At 44.0% G+C, this 22,399-nt stretch overlaps 1 protein-coding gene across 1 annotated transcript in view; it reads left to right on the top strand.

The window, feature by feature from the left end:
• The first annotated feature begins 2,296 nt into the window (after positions 1–2,296).
• Positions 2,297–22,399, top strand: part of LOC144891032 (uncharacterized) — a 33,658-nt gene continuing 13,555 nt past the window's right edge. The window contains exons 1-8 of the mRNA XM_078773280.1: positions 2,297–2,696; positions 6,434–6,504; positions 8,665–8,868; positions 8,991–9,223; positions 13,575–13,659; positions 15,834–16,043; positions 16,166–16,398; positions 20,771–20,855. Coding sequence (XP_078629406.1) covers positions 6,456–6,504; positions 8,665–8,868; positions 8,991–9,223; positions 13,575–13,659; positions 15,834–16,043; positions 16,166–16,398; positions 20,771–20,855 — 1,099 coding nt within the window. The 5' untranslated portion in view covers positions 2,297–2,696; positions 6,434–6,455. The remainder of the gene's footprint in view (positions 2,697–6,433; positions 6,505–8,664; positions 8,869–8,990; positions 9,224–13,574; positions 13,660–15,833; positions 16,044–16,165; positions 16,399–20,770; positions 20,856–22,399) is intronic.

Here is a 22,399-nt window from a genome sequence, read left to right as displayed (position 1 = left end):
CGTCTTTGGTCGCGTCAATTCTTTTGACTCGCGTTGGAGCGCAGTTCCTTCAGTGTTATACATGTTGGTAAAGTAGTGTTATACATGTTGGTAAAGTAGTGTTATAAATGTTGGTAAAGTAGTGTTATAAATGTTGGTAAAGTAGTGTTATAAATGTTGGTGCAGTGGTGTTATAAATGTTGGTAAAGTAGTGTTATAAATGTTGGTAAAGTAGTGTTATAAATGTTGGTAAAGTAGTGTTATAAATGTTGGTAAAGTTGTGTTATAAATGTTGGTAAAGTAGTGTTATAAATGTTGGTAAAGTTGTGTTATAAATGTTGGTAAAGTTGTGTTATAAATGTTGGTAAAGTAGTGTTATACATGTTGGTAAAGTAGTGTTATAAATGTTGGTAAAGTAGTGTTATAAATGTTGGTAAAGTAGTGTTATAAATGTTGGTAAAGTGGTGTTATAAATGTTGGTACAGTTGTGTTATAAATGTTGGTAAAGTTGTGTTATAAATGTTGGTAAAGTAGTGTTATACATGTTGGTAAAGTAGTGTTATAAATGTTGGTAAAGTAGTGTTATAAATGTTGGTAAAGTAGTGTTATAAATGTTGGTAAAGTGGTGTTATAAATGTTGGTACAGTTGTGTTATAAATGTTGGTAAAGTAGTGTTATAAATGTTGGTAAAGTTGTGTTATAAATGTTGGTAAAGTTGTGTTATAAATGTTGGTAAAGTAGTGTTATACATGTTGGTAAAGTAGTGTTATAAATGTTGGTAAAGTAGTGTTATAAATGTTGGTAAAGTGGTGTTATAAATGTTGGTACAGTTGTGTTATAAATGTTGGTAAAGTAGTGTTATAAATGTTGGTAAAGTTGTGTTATAAATGTTGGTAAAGTTGTGTTATAAATGTTGGTAAAGTAGTGTTATACATGTTGGTAAAGTAGTGTTATAAATGTTGGTAAAGTAGTGTTATAAATGTTGGTGCAGTGGTGTTATAAATGTTGGTAAAGTAGTGTTGTAAATGTTGGTAAAGTAGTGTTATAAATGTTGGTAAAGTAGTGTTATAAATGTTGGTACAGTTGTGTTATAAATGTTGGTAAAGTAGTGTTATAAATGTTGGTACAGTTGTGTTATAAATGTTGGTAAAGTAGTGTTATAAATGTTGGTAAAGTAGTGTTATAAATGTTGGTGCAGTGGTGTTATAAATGTTGGTAAAGTAGTGTTATAAATGTTGGTACAGTTGTGTTATAAATGTTGGTACAGTAGTGGTGTAAATGTTGGTGCAGTGGTGTTATAAATGTTGGTGCAGTCGTGTTATAAATGTTGGTGCAGTACCGGTAGTGTTATAAATGTTGGTACAGTAGTGTTATAAATGTTGGTACAGTAGTGTTATAAATGTTGGTGCAGTACCAGTAGTGTTATAAATGTTGGTACAGTAGTGTTATAAATGTTGGTACAGTATTGTTATAAATGTTGGTACAGTAGTGTTATAAATGTTGGTACAGTGGTGTTATAAATGTTGGTGCAGTAGTGTTATAAATTGGGTACAGTAGTGGTGTAAATGTTGGTGCAGTGGTGTTATAAATGTTGGTGCAGTCGTGTTATAAATGTTGGTGCAGTACCGGTAGTGTTATAAATGTTGGTACAGTAGTGTTATAAATGTTGGTACAGTAGTGTTATAAATGTTGGTGCAGTACCAGTAGTGTTATAAATGTTGGTACAGTGGTGTTATAAATGTTGGTACAGTATTGTTATAAATGTTGGTACAGTAGTGTTATAAATGTTGGTACAGTGGTGTTATAAATGTTGGTACAGTGGTGTTATAAATGTCGGTACCATGCAGTAGTGGTGTAAATGTTGGTGCAGTAGTGTTATAAATGTTGGTACAGTGGTGTTATAAATGTTGGTGCAGTGGTGTTATAAATGTTGGTACAGTAGTGGTGTAAATGTTGGTGCAGTAGTGTTATAAATGTTGGTACAGTGGTGTTATAAATGTTGGTGCAGTGGTGTTATAAATGTTGGTACAGTGGTGTTATAAATGTTGGTGAAGTGGTGTTATAAATGTTGGTACAGTAGTGGTGTAAATGTTGGTACAGTAGTGGTGTAAATGTTCTTACAGTAGTGTTATAAATGTTGGTACAGTAGTGTTATAAATGTTGGTGTAGTACCGTAAGTGTTATAAATGTTGGTACAGTAGTTATAAATGTTGGTGCAGTGGTGTTATAAATGTTGGTGCAGTGGTGTTATAAATGTTGGTACAGTAGTGTTATAAATTTTGGTACAGTAGTGTTATAAATGTTGGTACAGTGGTGTTATAAATGTTGGTAAAGTGGTGTTATAAATGTTAGTACAGAAGTGTTATAAATAAAGTGTGACGTGTTAAATATTATGATCAGCAACTTCCCTTAAATCCCGAAACCGAAACTCCCGTTCGTCCCGTGTTGGTTCTCCGTGGGTGAGAGCAGCACAGCCCGGATATCCTCATGCACAGCACAGCACGGATATCACCACAGCACGGATATCCTCATGCGTTTTATCGTCGATATCGTACCATCTGAGAAAGGTAGATTTGGAATCGAGAGGAGATTGTAGTTCAGGTGAAGAGAAGAGGAAGAAGACGAGGATCTCGAGACTGAGACTGTTGAGGTTTTTGTGAAACGTTTGGACGGACGAGTTGGTCGAGGAGCTTCCGAACGTGTTCTCACCTGTCCAGGTACCGAATGGAGATGATAACCTTGTGTTACAGACAAAGTAAATGGAGTGTGTTTGTATCATGGTGAATATTACCCCCAATGTGTTACCATGGTAAGGTCATAGACCACTGCACGCACACTCTACCACAATAGTTTGAATCTTTACATGTACCTGAATGACCGGTTTGATGGTAGTTTCTCTCCATTTTGAATCGGTTCCGCATTGCAAATCGTTTACACACTCAGTCTGTAGTTTTAAATGTTTCTCATGGGGCCAGTGGGATGGTCTAAAGGTACGCACACTCACCTTGAGCTGCTTCGCCTGGGTTGGAATCCTGACCGAGCTTTCAACTGTTTCACACGCAGGGTGATTCGTCAATGTGTGTACTGTTCCTCGAATGGACGTTAAATTAGGTGTCTTGTCTGCCAGGATTCGTTTGTGGATGTTAAAGATTCCATGGTGTCTTGTCTGCCAGAATTCGTTGGTGGATGTTAACGATTCCACGGTGTCCTGTCGGCCAGAATTCGTTGGTGGATGTTAAAGATTCCATGGTGTCCTGTCTGCCAGAATTCGTTGGTGGCTGTTAACGATTCCACGGTGTCCTGTCGGCCAGAATTCGTTGGTGGATGTTAAAGATTCCATGGTGTCCTGTCTGCCAGAATTCGTTGGTGGATGTTGAAGATTCCACGGTGTCCTGTCTGCCAGAATTCGTTGGTGGATGTTAAAGATTCCATGGTGTCCTGTCTGCCAGAATTCGTTGGTGGATGTTAAAGATTCCATGGTGTCCTGTCTGCCAGAATTCGTTGGTGGATGTTGAAGATTCCACGGTGTCCTGTCTGCCAGAATTCGTTGGTGGATGTTAAAGATTCCATGGTGTCCTGTCTGCCAGAATTCGTTGGTGGATGTTAAAGATTCCATGGTGTCCTGTCTGCCAGAATTCGTTGGTGGATGTGAAAGATTCCATGGTGTGCTGTTTGCCAGAATTCGTTGGTGGATGTTAAAGATTCCATGGTGTCCTGTCTGCCAGAATTCGTTGGTGGATGTTAAAGATTCCATGGTGTCCTGTCTGCCAGAATTCGTTGGTAGATGTTAAAGATTCCACGGTGTCCTGTCTGCCAGAATTCGTTGGTGGATGTTGAAGATTCCACGGTGTCCTGTCTGCCAGAATTCGTTGGTGAATGTTAAAGATTCCATGGTATCCTGTCTGCCAGAATTCGTTGGTGGATGTTAAAGACTCCATGGTGTCCTGTCTGCCAGAATTTGTTGGTGGATGTTGAAGATTCCACGGTGTCCTGTCTGCCAGAATTCGTTGGTGGATGTTAAAGATTCCATGGTGTCCTGTCTGCCAGAATTCGTTGGTGGATGTTAAAGACTCCATGGTGTCCTGTCTGCCAGAATTCGTTGATGGATGTTAATGATTCCACGGTGTCCTGTCTGCCAGAATTCGTTGGTGGATGTTGAAGATTCCACGGTGTCCTGTCTGCCAGAATTCGTTGGTGGATGTGAAAGATTCCATGGTGTTCTGTCTGCCAGAATTCGTTGGTGGATGTTGAAGATTCCACGGTGTCCTGTCTGCCAGAATTCGTTGATGGATGTTGAAGATTCCATGATGTCCTGTCTGCCAGAATTCGTTGGTGGATGTTAAAGATTCCACGGTGTCCTGTCTGCCAGAATTCGTTGGTGGATGTTAAAGATTCCACGGTGTCCTGTCTGCCAGAATTCGTTGGTGGATGTTTAAGAATCCATAATGTCCTGCCTGTCAGAATTCGTTGGTGGATGTTGAAAATTCCACGGTGTCCTGTCTGCCAGAATTCGTTGGTGGATGTTAAAGATTCCATGATGTCCTGTCTGCCAGAATTCGTTGGTGGATGTTAAAGATTCCATGGTGTCCTGTCTGCCAGAATTCGTTGGTGGATGTTGAAGATTCTACGGTGTCCCTGTCTGCCAGAATTCGTTGGTGGATGTTGAAGATTCCATGATGTCCTGTCTGCCAGAATTCGTTTGTGGATGTTGAAGATTCCACGGTGTCCTGTCTGCCAGAATTCGTTGGTGGATGTTGAAGATTCCATGGTGTCCTGTGTGCCAGAATTCGTTGGTGGATGTTGAAGATTCCATGGTGTCCTGTCTGCCAGAATTCGTTTGTGGATGTTGAAGATTCCACGGTGTCCTGTCTGCCAGAATTCGTTGGTGGATGTTTAAGATTCCATGGTGTCCTGTCTGCCAGAATTCGTTGGTGGATGTTGAAGATTCCCTGGTGTCCTGTCTGCCAGAATTCGTTGGTGGATTTTAAAGATTCCATGGTGTCCTGTCTGCCAGAATTCGTTGGTGGATGTTAAAGAATCCATGGTGTCCTGTCTGCCAGAATTCGTTGGTGGATGTTGAAGATTCCATGGTGTCCTGTCTGCCAGAATTCGTTGGTGGATTTTAAAGATTCCATGGTGTCCTGTCTGCCAGAATTCGTTGGTGGATGTTAAAGATTCCATGGTGTCCTGTCTGCAAATGAGGGTTTTTCCAAACCCCGACCTGATCTGTCCCGTGTTGAATCTGTCCCTGATCTGAATTCTGGCAGACAGGACACTTAAGGGTTACCATCAATTCCCCCTTCCACCTGCACAGCCTTTGCATCTCAAGAGACAGGAATCGTCATCTTGTTTAGGTGTGCCATTGATGCAGTGCCCCCTATAGGTTAGAGCAGGAATTTGTAATGGAGCAACGGTGGCGATAACGCATCGAATTTTCGCAAAGGGCACAATGGGAATTTTAACGTTCACCAACGAATGCAGACAAACAGTACGTACAGATTAACATCCATCCAAGGGACGGCAAACACATTCATGAATCACTCTTCCTGTGAAACACCGGGATGACAGTTTACAGCTGGGCTGGGATTCGAACCCATGTTAGACAGTGAGACTGCCCAAAGGTGACTGAGGATGGCATAGCTCAAGGCCATCTTGCCGTCCTAAAACACACACACACACACACACACACACACACACACACACACACACACACACAGTCACACACACACACACACACACACACACGCACACACACACACACACACAGTCACACACACACACAGTCACACACACACACACACAGTCACACACACACACACACACACACACACACACACACACACACACACACACCTTTTAAACTCAGTGATCTTGCTCTTTGAATAAAGTATTTTTCTTCTTCCCAAATTGTAATAAAAATAAACCAATAAATCTATTTTGTTGCATAAATAATGTTGTTATGTTTCATGTTACATCATGTTTGGAGTTTAAAAAGGAGTTTTTGTATCTGTAGTTGATCCATTATATAAACTAGAACAGCACTCGGTAAAGCACATACCTCCACCAGGGCCTATACAGTTTGTTTTGTATCCCATTGAGAGGCCCGATCTGGATCCGGACCTGAACCAAAATCGAATCGGCTTGTTCTTGTCACTTACCCAACTCATCCACCAAGTTTCGTCTAAATTTATCCATAATTTGTTGAGTTACCCTCATCACAGACAAACAAACAGACAGGGGAGAAATCATCATCTCTGTCCACCTGTGGTGGAGGTAATTGTGATTATTTGTAAAAGTGAATATTTGTTGGTTTAATCCATATATTGAGCTCGTATAGACAGAGTGCACACTTCTGTGTTTAATTTAATAATCCTCCTTTATTTGACTCATTTTATAATTATTACATCTTTGTACTTTGTATTTATCACATCTTCTTTATTTTATCTTCATCCAGGTGACGTGTAAACCTGGTGAACATGGCTGAAACTGTGATTTCATGGTTTGGTTATCACAAGACGAAGCCTGGTTTGTATTTTTATTTACCATTTATATCATAGAATCGTGAAATAATTAAATAAGTAAATGGATGAGTGTCCAGATGTACATGTTGTGGGCGGAGTGGGTTGGGACATGGTACTCACACTGTGCATAGGAGGGCGTGGGAAGGCTCGATCATGGGTCGACATGAAAACAATACGATGGTCGAATGGGTTACATACGTGGAAATATTCATCAGCAATATCTATACTCCCTCATAACATATGTGGCCTCGTGTTTTTGAGCAGGTTTATTCATATATTTCACTGGAAACACAATTAACAATCTCGTTCTTCTCAGATATAACACTTAATGAGTGGGGGGAGGGGGGGGGCAGGGAGGAGCGGGCAGGTATGCGCGATGTGAGAACAGTATCTGAGTTCAATCTAACTATAACACGGGCCTCCATGACGCGCCTCTGTAGACGAGTGTGGAAACATCCGAAGGGTTGTATTATTACATGTATAGATATTTGATTTGTAATATTTCCGGGATTTTATTCTCCTTTCTGCCAACACATCCTGATTCTCCACTTTTGAAATTTTCCTTGTTGGCGACCCTGAACTTTGACCTCCCAGTCGGGCCGTGCACGTGTCTGTCATCTTGGTCAAGGTTGCTGTGTGCAAGGTGGTCCTTTGCTGGGATGGTTTGGCCATCATTCAATTTGCCACAAACGAATGCCATCTCTTGTTATATCGATACTCTCAGGTTACTCGATTGGGACTTTGGACAAACGAAAGAAAAACAGTTTTCAGTCAACATCGACCTGGGAATGAAATCATTTACGAAGACAAAAACTGAGTTCAGTGTTGGATGCTTAAGGACAACATGGAAGGTCACAATCCATAGATGATCTCAAAACAGCAATAACTGACGAAATCTGTTCCATCCCTGCAGCCGAATGTGTCAGAGTGAAAGACAATTTTCCCCATCAAATCCAAGTCTGCCTGCAGCGTGGAGGCCTACATCTGAGGCTTGTGGTCTCACCTAAATCAGATCACTGACAGAAAGATATCTTTCCATACACTCTCTTTACTCCCCCCCCGCCCCCCCCCCCACTCCACCTCCAGTTTTCTGCAGGGCTCATACTCTTCATTTCTGGTGGACCTGCCCAAATCCAGGATGTCTGTTTACCTCCACTTATTTGTTCCTATTTTTCCCACCTGCAGAATCAACTTTCACATTCTCTTCAATTTCATTCTGTTCACCACCATCTTATATCATCCCCAATCCAAAACCATGATGCTTTCTACCCTTGTTAACCCCCCCTCCCCCCCTGCCTCTCCACCCCTCTCTACCATCCCAATCCCTCCTCCTTCCAAATTTCCAGTTTCCCCCCCTCCCCTGGAGTTTCCTTCTGTGTCCATCTTGCCCACCCCATACATCCTCTCCTGCCCTTCATTCCTCCCCACACCCATTGTTTGTCTGTCTCCCTCTGTCTTGGCAGTTGGCTCTGCTGTTGGTGTTTCCCCCTCTCTCTGCTGTTGGTGTTTCCCCCTCTCTCTGCTGTTGGTGTTTCCCCCTCTCTCTGCTGTTGGTGTTTCCCCCTCTCTCTGCTGTTGGTGTTTCCCCCTCTCTCTGCTGTTGGTGTTTCCCCCTCTCTCTGCTGTTGGTGTTTCCCCCTCTCTCTGCTGTTGGTGTTTCCCCCTCTCTCTGCTGTTGGTGTTTCCCCCTCTCTCCGCTGTTGGTGTTTCCCCCTCTCTCCGCTGTTTGTTTTGACCTGTTGCGTCCTGATCCATTCGGTGTACCGGTACGAGCTCTTCCACGAGCCTTGGTTATGAAAACAAAAAAAATCCATGTGAAACTTTCCAGAGAGATTGTGCATCATGTGACGCAAATGTTCACAAATAACGTGTCGTTTTAAATTAAAATAATGAAGGTTTATATAATTTCATGGGTACCGTTGTTTTATGATAACCCTGCATCATGTTTGAGAAATGTATGAACCTCCATGTACGTATCTCGAGTTTTTGGGACTCAGAATCAGTGATAACCTGTCTTGGTGAAAAGAGAAAACTTCACTCTCATAGTAAAAGTTATTTGTTGCACTAACCCTGGGTGTTCACAGGTGTTTGATTGATTTAAATATTGTAAAATAAAATTATAACTTCCACATTGATGTTGTTTTTACCTTTTGTTTACCTGTAGTTCAAGTGCAGTATTATGTGTATGGAAACTCAATCGGAGCAGAAAAACACTTTTTGGAGAAGCTGCGATTATGTTTGAAAAAGGAATCCCTGAATCTGGAATGTACAGAATACCTCTCCACTTGTGGTTCACCTGTCCTCCTTTTCTGCGTCGATGCCTCAAACGTGTCCAGTGACGTCAAAAGAGCTCTTGGACACATTGATGGTAAAAAGTGAATTTTTTATCATCCGTTCTTTCAAATTGTGTGAATTGTATGTAAATAATTACAGTTTATATGAAGTTGAGGGATGTTTGCTGAGATGATGAAAGTCATGTTTTGCTTTCAGGAAGACCTGCAATCCTGATTATGATGAATTACTTTCCAAAGAATTCCAAAAGAAATGTTCGTCACAGTGCCTCACTGGTCCAAGAAAAGAATGTCCATCCGGTGCTGGATTGCGTCTTCTCATATTCAGATGGAATATATGATTGTGAGGAGAATAACGAGGTCGTGAAACAAGTGAGAAATCATCTTCTACGAATGGGAAATTCCCTTCAACAACATGATTATGGTCCAAGGGTAAGTTTTTCTTCACTTATTCAAATGGTGTCAATCGATTGTTGATGAATCATCAAGTTTGGTGTGAAGGGGTTTTTGACATTGACAAGACAAAGTGCAACAAAGTTGATATTTAAGAATACTTGTCACAATCCCAAATAATAATGCACATTACATGAAAGTGTCATCAATCAGATCAAAGAGTCTCCTCTGTGTCGCGATCTACTGCAGTGTTCCCATTGGGCGTCGTGGTATTTATCTGTGATATTTGAGGTAAATAATGTCTTGATGTTCAAAAGCAGGACATCTATATGTTTTGAATCTTTTTCTTTTTGTTTATGATATACTTTTATATACTTGTGTTAGTGTCGTTGTTCTAAATAAGCATAACGATGTGAACAACGATATACGAGTTTGTGAAGAAGTCCACAAGAAGGGATATACGAGGTCCACAAGAAGCGTGCCTTTCAAATTTATCCACCAACGTCATACTTTGTGTGTGTTTTTATGTGCACAATACTTTTGTGATTTACTTCTTCTTTTTTTTATTTGTTGCGCCATGCAAGTAGTTCCTTGCACATCTCGACACACTCCATCCTGCATTCAAATTCACCTTTGAGATGGAGCAGCTGTACACAGCCTTTTCTGGATATGTAAGTCCAGTTCTGGTTCTGGATATGTAATTTCTGGATATGTAAGTCGAGAAATCCGAGGATAGATTATTGACTACCATCTACCGAAAGACTGAAAGAGTCCCACACATGGTGAGACTCTTAGTCCCACTCGTTGCAGGATTGCCCTCAGCAACACTCTGATGAATAGAGATTTGGCCATCTGTTCACCGTACAATTTGCTGCAGAAATTGAGCATGTCAAAGCCATTCTGTACACTGAGCAAGTCATCATTGGGTGTGTATCATGCTTAATTGTCAATTGGTCGAAGGTCATTCCAGGCCGTGAGCTGAGTTGTTCTATTGTTCAATTCCGTTATGACCTTGTGCGAATAAGTGCATTTCATTTTGTGTAAATTAGCTCAGGTGTAACCAATCACCTTTGAAATCACACACCAACGTGATTGGCCTCCACTGTGTTCAATTGTAGTGATTCTGATTATTTCTAAATAAAATCAGCTGTTCCTGTATGTTTCCCCTGCTGGGTAGTGCATTGCACAGCAAAGACTTAACCATGAGCACCCAGGAGCTTTCAAAAGACCTCTAGGATAAAGTTTTGGAAAGGCACAGATCAGGGGATGGGTATAAAATATTTCGAAGGCATTTGAATATCCCTTGGAGGACAGTCAAGGCAATCATGAAGAAGTGTAAGGCATATGGTACCACTTTTTAATAGTATACAGTTTTGTATTTTTAATTAATTTCATGAAATTTGTTGAATTCGTTTTTAATTTGGAAATTTTGGGTTACGATGTGTAAATAAAAGTGGAAAAAGTCTAATTTAATGGAATTTAATTCCAGGCTATAAAGCAACAAAAGATGAAAAATTTGAAAGGTGGTGTAGACTTTCTATGGACACTGTATATACAGTACGAGCAGAAGTACCCGGCGTTGCCGGGCGGGGGGGGGGGGGAGGGGAGGTGGGAGAGGGAGGGAGGGAGCGAGGGGAGGGGAGGGGGGGAAGGGGGAGGGAGAGGGGAAGGGAAGGAGAGGGAGGAGAGCGATTATTTTTTTCGGCACGATCGAGGCACTCACTGATGAACCTCTGAAAGTTTGACGAAGATCCGTTCAGCCATCTATGAGAAAAATGGCGACACAGACAGTCAGACACACACACAGACAGACATCTCTCTTATATAGCAGATATATCTCCCTTCCCTCTCCTCTCCCCTCACCTTACACCTCTCTCTTTCCCCCTTCTAACTTCCTCTCCCTTCCTGGGAATTTGCTCAGGCAACGCCGGGTTTATTATTTTGATAAAGCAAAGCTGCCCCAAACCATAATATTTCCACCACCATGCTTTACAGTTGGTATCAGGTTCTTGTGGTGAAATGCTGTCTTTGGTTTTCGCCAAACATGTCTTCTGGTACTGTGGCCAAATAGCTCTACCTTTGACTCATCTGTCCAGAGCACATTGTTCCAGAAGTGCTGGTCTTTGCCTCGGTGTTCATTGACAAACTTTAGTCTTGCCCTGATGTTCTTTCTGGACAGCAAAGGTTTCCTCCTGGCACACCTCCCATGTAGATCAAATTTGTGCAGCCTCTCTCTAATGGTAGACTCGTGCACTTTGACATCAACAGTGGCAAGAGCTACCTGTAGGTCCCGTGATGACATTCTGGGGTTCTTAGGGACTTCTTTCAGCATCTTGCGGTCTGCTCTCAGGCTGAACTTGCTGGGGCAGCCTGGCCTTAACAAGTTGGCAGTTGTTTGGAATCTTCTCCACTTGTAGATGATCTTCTGGACAGTCGAATGATTGATTTCAAATTGTTTGGAGATCTTTTTAAATCCCTTCCCAGCCTCGTAGGCATCTATAAGCTTCTTTCTGAAGGCCTCAGATAGCTCTTTTGATCTAGGCACGGTGACACCACACACTTCAACAACAAAGAGCAAACCAAACTAAATGTCTGAGGTTTAAATAAGACGGGTTCCTCCAAGATCCTCTCTAACGATGTTCTAATCATTTGCACCTGAGCTGGTGCACCTGATTTTAATTTTAGGTATTTGAAGTAGTGATAAATGTAAGCGTGTACTTACTTTTTCCACATGTGAAATTTACATTCATGTTTATTTAAATTATACAATGGACTACAAAATGTAAATGTTTCGTGGTATTTGTTATATTATATCACCATTATCTATCAATATTGTTGAAATGAAGATCAAATAGCTGTATGTTGAAATATGTTGAAAAAGTCAAAACTTTACATGGGGTGTACTTACTTTTTCACGTGACTGTAGATATTGAATAGTGTGCAACAATATGTACCTAAATATCATATAGTGTGCCCCATGTAGCCATACATTAAGATGGGGACCACAACATTGCATTCAGCAAGTCTCAAACATCAGGCAACAACTTCCGTGGTGGGTAAACGTGTGAAATTTTCTACTGTGTGAAACCCCTTGTCTTTGAGTTTTGAAAGAAGGGCCTGATTGGAAGTTGGCCCTTTTGACCCCTTTCACAATTAAATATCCCATGTGGAACTGCCCCATTGAATTCAGCAGTTCTGAAATATCGGGGGAACAATTGTTTCCAAGATGGCGCCTGTACCACGTGACCTATGACATCATAATTATTAAAATATTTTCCTGGAGGAGGCCCTCCTATGGTGATATGATGAAAATTTTGTGTCAACCGGACCAAGAATTGCAGAGAAAGTAATTCTGCCTGATCGAATCAAGCGTTGTACTTGTCAAATTATGACGTCATAATTAAGGAACCAATAACATCATCATTAACATATCTTATTCCCCAATGGGGAGTACTTGACAATGAACGATGTTTCAATTTTTTCCATGGAGCGGTTTCGGAGATATAGAGGTGCAACCTTTTTCGATTTTTCCAAGATGGCGCCTGTACCACGTGACCTATGACATCATAATTATCACAAAATTCTACAGGAAGAGCTGCTCATATTCTGAAAATTTAGTGACCATCGGACTAACAGGTGCAGAGGATTTTTTAAATCCTGATCAGATCAAGCGTTGTACTTGTTGAATTATGACGTCATAATGAAGGCACCGATGACATCATCATCAACATATCAATGTTTAATTTTTTTCCATTGAGCGGTTTGGGAGATCGAGGTGTGACGTTTTTCCAAGATGGCGTCCATATCACATGATCTATCACGTCATAATTTTGAACAAAAAATTTCTGCAGGCAGAGGAACTCCTCTGGTAAAGTTTCGTGCCAATGGGAACAACGGTGCCGATAAAAATGAATTAAAAAAATACAGACATGTATGCACGTACGCACGACATACGCACCCGAATGCTTTCCCCTGCTTTTCGCTTCGCTGGCGCAGGGTAATAACAAATTTGACTTCACTGTTCCAATAATTATGGAGGGCACTGTATCTACATCACTTTTGCTTACAAGTGGTTTTAGACAGCAACCTCTTCCATGTGAATATCATCTTCAGGATTACTTGTGAAAGTGTGCCAATTGATTGTGATCACAACTTGTGTGAGTGTGTGTGGATTATTTTGACCATAAAAAGCAATGGAAGCATCGATGAACCAAAACTGATATCAGTCATATATCTGTTTTAATTCAGGTTCTCTACCTTTAGTGATTAATAAGATGAATTAAACACAGTACTGTACTGCAAAGAACATTGGAATAAATCACTGAAGATAATTTAACAACAATGTTATTGTAATGTATGATTATAATTTTTATTTTTCTTCCTCAAATAGATACAAGGCAGCCAATCCAAGTCCGAAGCTTCTGCAAAGTGTTCTGATAAAGGAAAACCTCAAACGACTCCTTCCACATCCTCATGTAGGTATCAGGATGATCCTAGATCTGACAAAGTGACATTATGTCTGTTTCAGTGCAGTTATCACATGGTTTAATGTGGCATTGTAGGAGCTATGCTCCAACGTAAATCGAAAGAATGGACGCGACAAAAACCTGGAATTCGCCTGAGTTTCTTTATTGTGTCAAATCAACTCGGGTACTCTGAAAAGCCCGTTTATCGGGCAGCAATATATGTATATACACATTATCCCGGAGCGTTTGCCCGGGAAAGGCGAGAGGGGGCATGCCCGGGCGTCCCGGACGAGGCCTGGCAAGTCGAGAGCGGGCATGCCCGGGTGTCCCGGACGAGCCCGGCATGGTGATCACTCCGCGTCCTCGGTAGGTGCAAGGGCATTGTGTATACCCAGCGGTAGCCACTACACACGTCCCCCCAGAATCGACTTGCACTGGCAGGGTCAATTTAAGGGGGGTCCTGATGACCCGGCCGAAGCGACCCCTGGCGGGTCGTGGGGGGGGGGGGGGGTCCGGTGTGGTGGTGGGCGGTCGAGTGGGGGGCACCGTGGATGGGGGGCGGCCTCGCCGCGGCGGAAGGGCCAACCGTGGCGGTTGGTCGATGTCCACGTGCGCCGGCTTGAGGCGGTCCACCGCAATCCGGTCCGACCTGCCGCGGATGTCGATGACGAACGACTTGTTGTCCCGTCGCAGGACCCGGAAGGGCCCGTCGTACGGCGGCCGGAGTGGCCCCCGATGTGCGTCATGACACACAAAAACGTACTCCGCTGTGCGAAGCGCTGGGGGGACGTAGGACTGGGGGTCACCGTGGTGGGACGTTGGCACGGGGGCAAACCGTCGGGCGGTCTCCTGGAGGTCCGAGCGCTGGTGAGCTGCGTACCAGGGACTGGTAGCGTCGGGCACGAATTCGCCCGGGACGCGTAGCGCCTGGCCGTAGACAAGCTTGGCGGTGGACGCCCAGAGGTCCTCCTTGGGGGCCGTGCGGAGGCCCAAAAGGACCCACGGCAGCCGGTCGGCCCAACCGCCGTCCTGAAGGCCGGCCATGAGCGCGGCCTTCATGGAGCGGTGGAATCGCTCGCACAACCCGTTGGCTTGGGGGTGGTAGGCCGTAGTACGGTGGAGCTTGACCCCCAGGTTGCGGGCGACCGCGCCCCACAGCTCGGAGGGGAACTGCGGTCCGCGGTCCGACGAGATGTCCGCCGGTGCGCCGAAGCGGGCGACCCAGGTGGCGATGAAAGCCTGCGCCACGTCGGCGGTGGTGGTGGAGACGAGGGGAACGGCCTCCGGCCACCTGGTGGTCCTGTCCACCATGGTGAGCAGGTGTGTGAAACCCCGTGATGGGGGGAGGGGGCCCACCAGGTCCACGTTGACGTGGTCGAAACGTCGTTCGGGCACGGTGAAAGGTGCCAGTGGGGCCTGGGTGTGTCGGTGGACCTTGGCCTGTTGGCAGGCTGTGCAGGTGCTGGTCCAATCGCGGACGTCCCGTCGAAGGCCGTGCCAGACGAATCGCGCTGACACCAGCTTCTGGGAAGCTTTCCGGCCCGGGTGGGAAAGGCCGTGGAGGGAGGCGAAGATGCGGCGTTGCCAGGTAACGGGCACGATGGGGCGAGGCTGGCCTTGGGAGACTCTCTCCTCCCCCTCTCTCTGCTGTTGGTGTTTCCCCCTCTCTCTGCTGTTGGTGTTTCCCCCTCTCTCTGCTGTTGGTGTTTCCCCCTCTCTCTGCTGTTGGTGTTTCCCCCTCTCTCTGCTGTTTGTTTTGACCTGTTGCGTCCTGATCCATTCGGTGTTCCGGTACGAGCTCTTCCACGAGCCTTGGTTATGAAAACAAAAAAAATCCATCTGAAACTTTCCAGAGAGATTGTGCATCATGTGACACAAATGTTCACAAATAACGTGTCATTTTAAATTAAAATAATGAAGGTTTATATAATTTCATGGGTACCGTTGTTTTATGATAACCCTGCATCATGTTTGAGAAATGTATGAACCTCCATGTACGTATCTCGAGTTTTTGGGACTCAGAATCAGTGATAACTTGTCTTGGTGAAAAGAGAAAACTTCACTCTCATAGTAAAAGTTATTTGTTGCACTAACCCTGGGTGTTCACAGGTGTTTGATGGATTTAAATATTGTAAAATAAAATTATAACTTCCACATTGATGTTGCTCTTCCCTTTTGTTTAGCTGTAGTTCAAGTGCAGTATTATGTGTATGGAAACTCAATCGGAGCAGAAAAACACTTTTTGGAGAAGCTGCGATTATGTTTGAAAAAGGAATCCCTGAATCTGGAATGTACAGAATACCTCTCCACTTGTGGTTCACCTGTCCTCCTTTTCTGCGTCGATGCCTCAAACGTGTCCAGTGACGTCAAAAGAGCTCTTCGACACATTGATGGTAAAAAGTGAATTTTTTATCATCCGTTCTTTCAAATTGTGTGAATTGTATGTAAATAATTACAGTTTATATGAAGTTGAGGGATGTTTGCTGAGATGATGAAAGTCATGTTTTGCTTTCAGGAAGACCTGCAATCCTGATTATGATGAATTACTTTCCAAAGAATTCCAAAAGAAATGTTCGTCACAGTGCCTCACTGGTCCAAGAAAAGAATGTCCATCCGGTGCTGGATTGCGTCTTCTCATATTCAGATGGAATATATGATTGTGAGGAGAATAACGAGGTCGTGAAACAAGTGAGAAATCATCTTCTACGAATGGGAAATTCCCTTCAACAACATGATGATGGACCAAGGGTAAGTTTTTCTTCACTTATTCAAATGGTGTCAATCGATTGTTGATGAATCATCAAGTTTGGTGTGAAGGGGTTTTTGACATTGACAAGACAAAGTGCAACAAAGTTGATATTTAAGAATACTTGTCACAATCCCAAATAATAATGCACATTACATGAAAGTGTCATCAATCAGATCAACGAGTCTCCTCTGTGTCGCGATCTACTGCAGTGTTCCCATTGGGCGTCGTGGTATTTATCTGTGATATTTGAGGTAAATAATGTCTTGATGTTCAAAAGCAGGACATCTATATGTTTTGAATCTTTTTCTTTTTGTTTATGATATACTTTTATATACTTGTGTTAGTGTCGTTGTTCTAAATAAGCATAACGATGTGAACAACGATATACGAGTTTGTGAAGAAGTCCACAAGAAGGGATATACGAGGTCCACAAGAAGCGTGCCTTTCAAATTTATCCACCAACGTCATACTTTGTGTGTGTTTTTATGTGCACAATACTTTTGTGATTTACTTCTTTTTTTATTTATTTGTTGCGCCATGCAAGTAGTTCCTTGCACATCTCGACACACTCCATCCTGCATTCAAATTCACCTTTGAGATGGAGCAGCTGTACACAGCCTTTTCTGGATATGTAAGTCCAGTTCTGGTTCTGGATATGTAATTTCTGGATATGTAAGTCGAGAAATCCGAGGATAGATTATTGACTACCATCTACCGAAAGACTGAAAGAGTCCCACACATGGTGAGACTCTTAGTCCCAATCGTTACAGGATTGCCCTCAGCAACACTCTGATGAATAGAGATTTGGCCATCTGTTCACCGTATAATTTGCTGCAGAAATTGAGCATGTCAAAGCCATTCTGTACACTGAGCAAGTCGTCATTGGGTGTGTATCATGCTTAATTGTCAATTGGTCGAAGGTCATTCCAGGCCGTGAGCTGAGTTGTTCTATTGTTCAATTCCGTTATGACCTTGTGCGAATAAGTGCATTTCATTTTGCGTAAATTAGCTCAGGTGTAACCAATCACCTTTGAAATCACACACCAACGTGATTGGCCTCCACTGTGTTCAATTGTAGTGATTCTGATTATTTCTAAATAAAATCAGCTGTTCCTGTATGTTTCCCCTGCTGGGTAGTGCATTGCACAGCAAAGACTTAACCATGAGCACCCAGGAGCTTTCAAAAGACCTCTAGGATAAAGTTTTGGAAAGGCACAGATCAGGGGATGGGTATAAAATATTTCAAAGGCATTTGAATATCCCTTGGAGGACAGTCAAGGCAATCATGAAGAAGTGTAAGGCATATGGTACCACTTTTTAATAGTATACAGTTTTGTATTTTTAATTAATTTCATGAAATTTGTTGAATTCGTTTTTAATTTGGAAATTTTGGGTTACGATGTGTAAATAAAAGTGGAAAAAGTCTAATTTAATGGAATTTAATTCCAGGCTATAAAGCAACAAAAGATGAAAAATTTGAAAGGTGGTGTAGACTTTCTATGGACACTGTATATACAGTACGAGCAGAAGTACCCGGCGTTGCCGGGCGGGGGGGGGGGGGGGAGGGGAGGTGGGAGAGGGAGGGAGGGAGCGAGGGGAGGGGAGGGGGGGAAGGGGGAGGGAGAGGGGAAGGGAAGGAGAGGGAGGAGAGCGATTATTTTTTTCGGCACGATCGAGGCACTCACTGATGAACCTCTGAAAGTTTGACGAAGATCCGTTCAGCCATCTCTGAGAAAAATGGCGACACAGACAGTCAGACACACACACAGACAGACATCTCTCTTATATAGCAGATATATCTCCCTTCCCTCTCCTCTCCTCTCACCTTACACCTCTCTCTTTCCCCCTTCTAACTTCCTCTCCCTTCCTGGGAATTTGCTCAGGCAACGCCGGGTTTATTATTTTGATGCAGCACAGCTGCCCCAAACCATAATATTTCCACCACCATGCTTTACAGTTGGTATCAGGTTCTTGTGGTGAAATGCTGTCTTTGGTTTTCGCCAAACATGTCTTCTGGTACTGTGTCCAAATAGCTCTACCTTTGACTCATCTGTCCAGAGCACATTGTTCCAGAAGTGCTGGTCTTTGCCTCGGTGTTCATTGACAAACTTTAGTCTTGCAGTCTACACCACCTAAATATGATGTTCTTTCTGGACAGCAAAGGTTTCCTCCTGGCACACCTCCCATGTAGATCAAATTTGTGCAGCCTCTTTCTAATGGTAGACTCGTGCACTTTGACATCAACAGTGGCAAGAGCTACCTGTAGGTCCCGTGATGACATTCTGGGGTTCTTAGGGACTTCTTTCAGCATCTTGCGGTCTGCTCTCAGGCTGAACTTGCTGGGGCAGCCTGGCCTTAACAAGTTGGCAGTTGTTTGGAATCTTCTCCACTTGTAGATGATCTTCTGGACAGTCGAATGATTGATTTCAAATTGTTTGGAGATCTTTTTAAATCCCTTCCCAGCCTCGTAGGCATCTATAAGCTTCTTTCTGAAGGCCTCAGATAGCTCTTTTGATCTAGGCACGGTGACACCACACACTTCAACAACAAAGAGCAAACCAAACTAAATGTCTGAGGTTTAAATAAGATGGGTTCCTCCAAGATCCTCTCTAACGATGTTCTAATCATTTGCACCTGAGCTGGTGAACCTGATTTTAATTTTAGGTATTTGAAGTAGTGATAAATGTAAGCGTTTAGTTACTTTTTCCACATGTGAAATTTACATTCATGTTTATTTAAATTATACAATGGACTACAAAATGTAAATGTTTCGTGGTATTTGTTATATTATATCACCTTTATCTATCAATATTGTTGAAATGAAGATCAAATAGCTGTATGTTGAAATATGTTGAAAAAGTCAAAACTTTACATGGGGTGTACTTACTTTTTCACGTGACTGTAGATATTGAATAGTGTGCAACAATATGTACCTAAATATCATATAGTGTGCCCCATGTAGCCATACATTAAGATGGGGACCACAACATTGCATTCAGCAAGTCTCAAACATCAGGCAACAACTTCCGTGGTGGGTAAACGTGTGAAATTTTCTACTGTGTGAAACCCCTTGTCTTTGAGTTTTGAAAGAAGGGCCTGATTGGAAGTTGGCCCTTTTGACCCCTTTCACAATTAAATATCCCATGTGGAACTGCCCCATTGAATTCAGCAGTTCTGAAATATCGGGGGAACAATTGTTTCCAAGATGGCGCCTGTACCACGTGACCTATGACATCATAATTATTAAAATATTTTCCTGGAGGAGGCCCTCCTATGGTGATATGATGAAAATTTTGTGTCAACCGGACCAAGAATTGCAGAGAAAGTAATTCTTACTGATCGAATCAAGCGTTGTACTTGTCAAATTATGACGTCATAATTAAGGAACCAATAACATCATCATTAACATATCTTATTCCCCAATGGGGAGTACTTGACAATGAACGATGTTTCAATTTTTTCCATGGAGCGGTTTCGGAGATATAGAGGTGCAACCTTTTTCGATTTTTCCAAGATGGCGCCTGTACCACGTGACCTATGACATCATAATTATCACAAAATTCTACAGGAAGAGCTGCTCATATTCTGAAAATTTAGTGACCATCGGACTAACAGGTGCAGAGGATTTTTAAAATCCTGATCAGATCAAGCGTTGTACTTGTTGAATTATGACGTCATAATGAAGGCACCGATGACATCATCATCAACATATCAATGTTTAATTTTTTTCCATTGAGCGGTTTGGGAGATCGAGGTGTGACGTTTTTCCAAGATGGCGTCCATATCACATGATCTATCACGTCATAATTTTGAACAAAAAATTTCTGCAGGCAGAGGAACTCCTCTGGTAAAGTTTCGTGCCAATGGGAACAACGGTGCCGATAAAAATGAATTTAAAAAATGCAGACATGTATGCACGTACGCACGACATACGCACCCGAATGCTTACCCCTGATTTTCACTTCGCTGGCGCAGGGTAATAACAAATTTGACTTCACTGTTCCAATAATTATGGAGGGCACTGTATCTACATCACTTTTGCTTACAAGTGGTTTTAGACAGCAACCTCTTCCATGTGAATATCATCTTCAGGATTACTTGTGAAAGTGTGCCAATTGATTGTGATCACAACTTGTGTGAGTGTGTGTGGATTATTTTGACCATAAAAAGCAATGGAAGCATCGATGAACCAAAACTGATATCAGTCATATATATCTGTTTTAATTCAGGTTCTCTACCTTTAGTGATTAATAAGATGAATTAAACACAGTACTGTACTGCAAAGAGCATTGGAATAAATCACTGAAGATAATTTAACAACAATGTTATTGTAATGTATGATTATAATTTTTATTTTTCTTCCTCAAATAGATACAAGGCAGCCAATCCAAGTCCGAAGGTTCTGCAAAGTGTTCTGATAAAGGAAAACCTCAAACGACTCCTTCCACATCCTCATGTAGGTATCAGGATGATCCTAAATATGACAAAGTGACATTATGTCTGTTTCAGTGCAGTTATCACATGGTTTAATGTGGCATTGTAGGAGCTATGCTCCAACGTAAATCGAAAGAATGGACGCGACAAAAAGCTGGAATTCGCCCGAGTTTCTTTATTGTGTCAAATCAACTCGGGTACTCTGAAAAGCCCGTTTATCGGGCAGCAATATATATACACATTATCCCGGAGCGTTTGCCCGGGAAAGGCGAGAGGGGGCATGCCCGTGCGTCCCGGACGAGGCCTGGCAAGTCGAGAGCGGGCATGCCCGGGTGTCCCGGACGAGCCCGGCATGGTGATCGCTCCGCGTCCTCGGTAGGTGCAAGGCGATTGTGTATACCAAGCGGTAGCCGCTACACACGTCCCCCCAGAATCGACTTGCACTGGCAGGGTCAATTTAAGGGGGGTCCTGATGACCCGGCCGAAGCGACCCCTGGTGGGTCGTGGGGGGGGGGGTCCGGTGTGGTGGTTGGCGGTCGAGTGGGGGGCACCGTGGACGGGGGGCGGCCTCGCCGCGGCGGAAGGGCCAACCGTGGCGTTTGGTCGATGTCCACGTGCGCCGGCCTGAGGCGGTCCACCGCAATCCGGTCCGACCTGCCGCCGATGTCGATGACGAACGACTTGTTGTCCCGTCGCAGGACCTGGAAGGGCCCGTCGTATGGCGGCCGGAGTGGCCCCCGATGTGCGTCATGACGCACAAAAACGTACTCCGCTGTGCGAAGCGCTGGGGGGACGTAGGACTGGGGGTCACCGTGGTGGGACGTTGGCACGGGGGCAAACCGTCGGGCGGTCTCCTGGAGGTCCGAACGCTGGTGAGCTGCGGACCAGGGACTGGTAGCATCGGGCACGAATTCGCCCGGGACGCGTAGCGCCTGGCCATAGACAAGCTCGGCGGTGGATGCCCGGAGGTCCTCCTTGGGGGCCGTGCGGAGGCCCAAAAGGACCCACGGCAGCCGGTCGGCCCAACCGCCGTCCTGAAGGCCGGTCATGAGCGCGGCCTTCATGGAGCGGTGGAATCGCTCGCACAACCCATTGGCTTGGGGGTGGCAGGCCGTAGTACGGTGGAGCTTGACCCCCAGGTTGCGGGCGACCGCGCCCCACAGCTCGGAGGTGAACTGCGGTCCGCGGTCCGACGAGATGTCCGCCGGTGCGCCGAAGCGGGCGACCCAGGTGGCGATGAAAGCCTGCGCCACGTCGGCGGTGGTGGTGGAGATGAGGGGAACGGCCTCCGGCCACCTGGTGGTCCTGTCCACCATGGTGAGCAGGTGTGTGAAACCCCGTGATGGGGGGAGGGGGCCCACCAGGTCCACGTTGACGTGGTCGAAACGTCGTTCGGGCACGGTGAAAGGTGCCAGCAGGGCCTGGGTGTGTCGGTGGACCTTGGCCTTTTGGCAGGCTGTGCAGGTGCTGGTCCAATCGCGGACGTCCCGTCGAAGGCCGTGCCAGACGAATCGCGCCGACACCAGCTTCTGGGAAGCTTTCCGGCCCGGGTGGGAAAGGCCGTGG

Source organism: Myxine glutinosa, chromosome 2, assembly GCF_964187855.1.
Source record: "Myxine glutinosa chromosome 2, kmMyxGlut1.1, whole genome shotgun sequence".
Classification (NCBI taxonomy): Eukaryota; Metazoa; Chordata; class Myxini; order Myxiniformes; family Myxinidae; genus Myxine; species Myxine glutinosa.
This window is presented reverse-complemented; position numbering and strand designations above follow the sequence as displayed.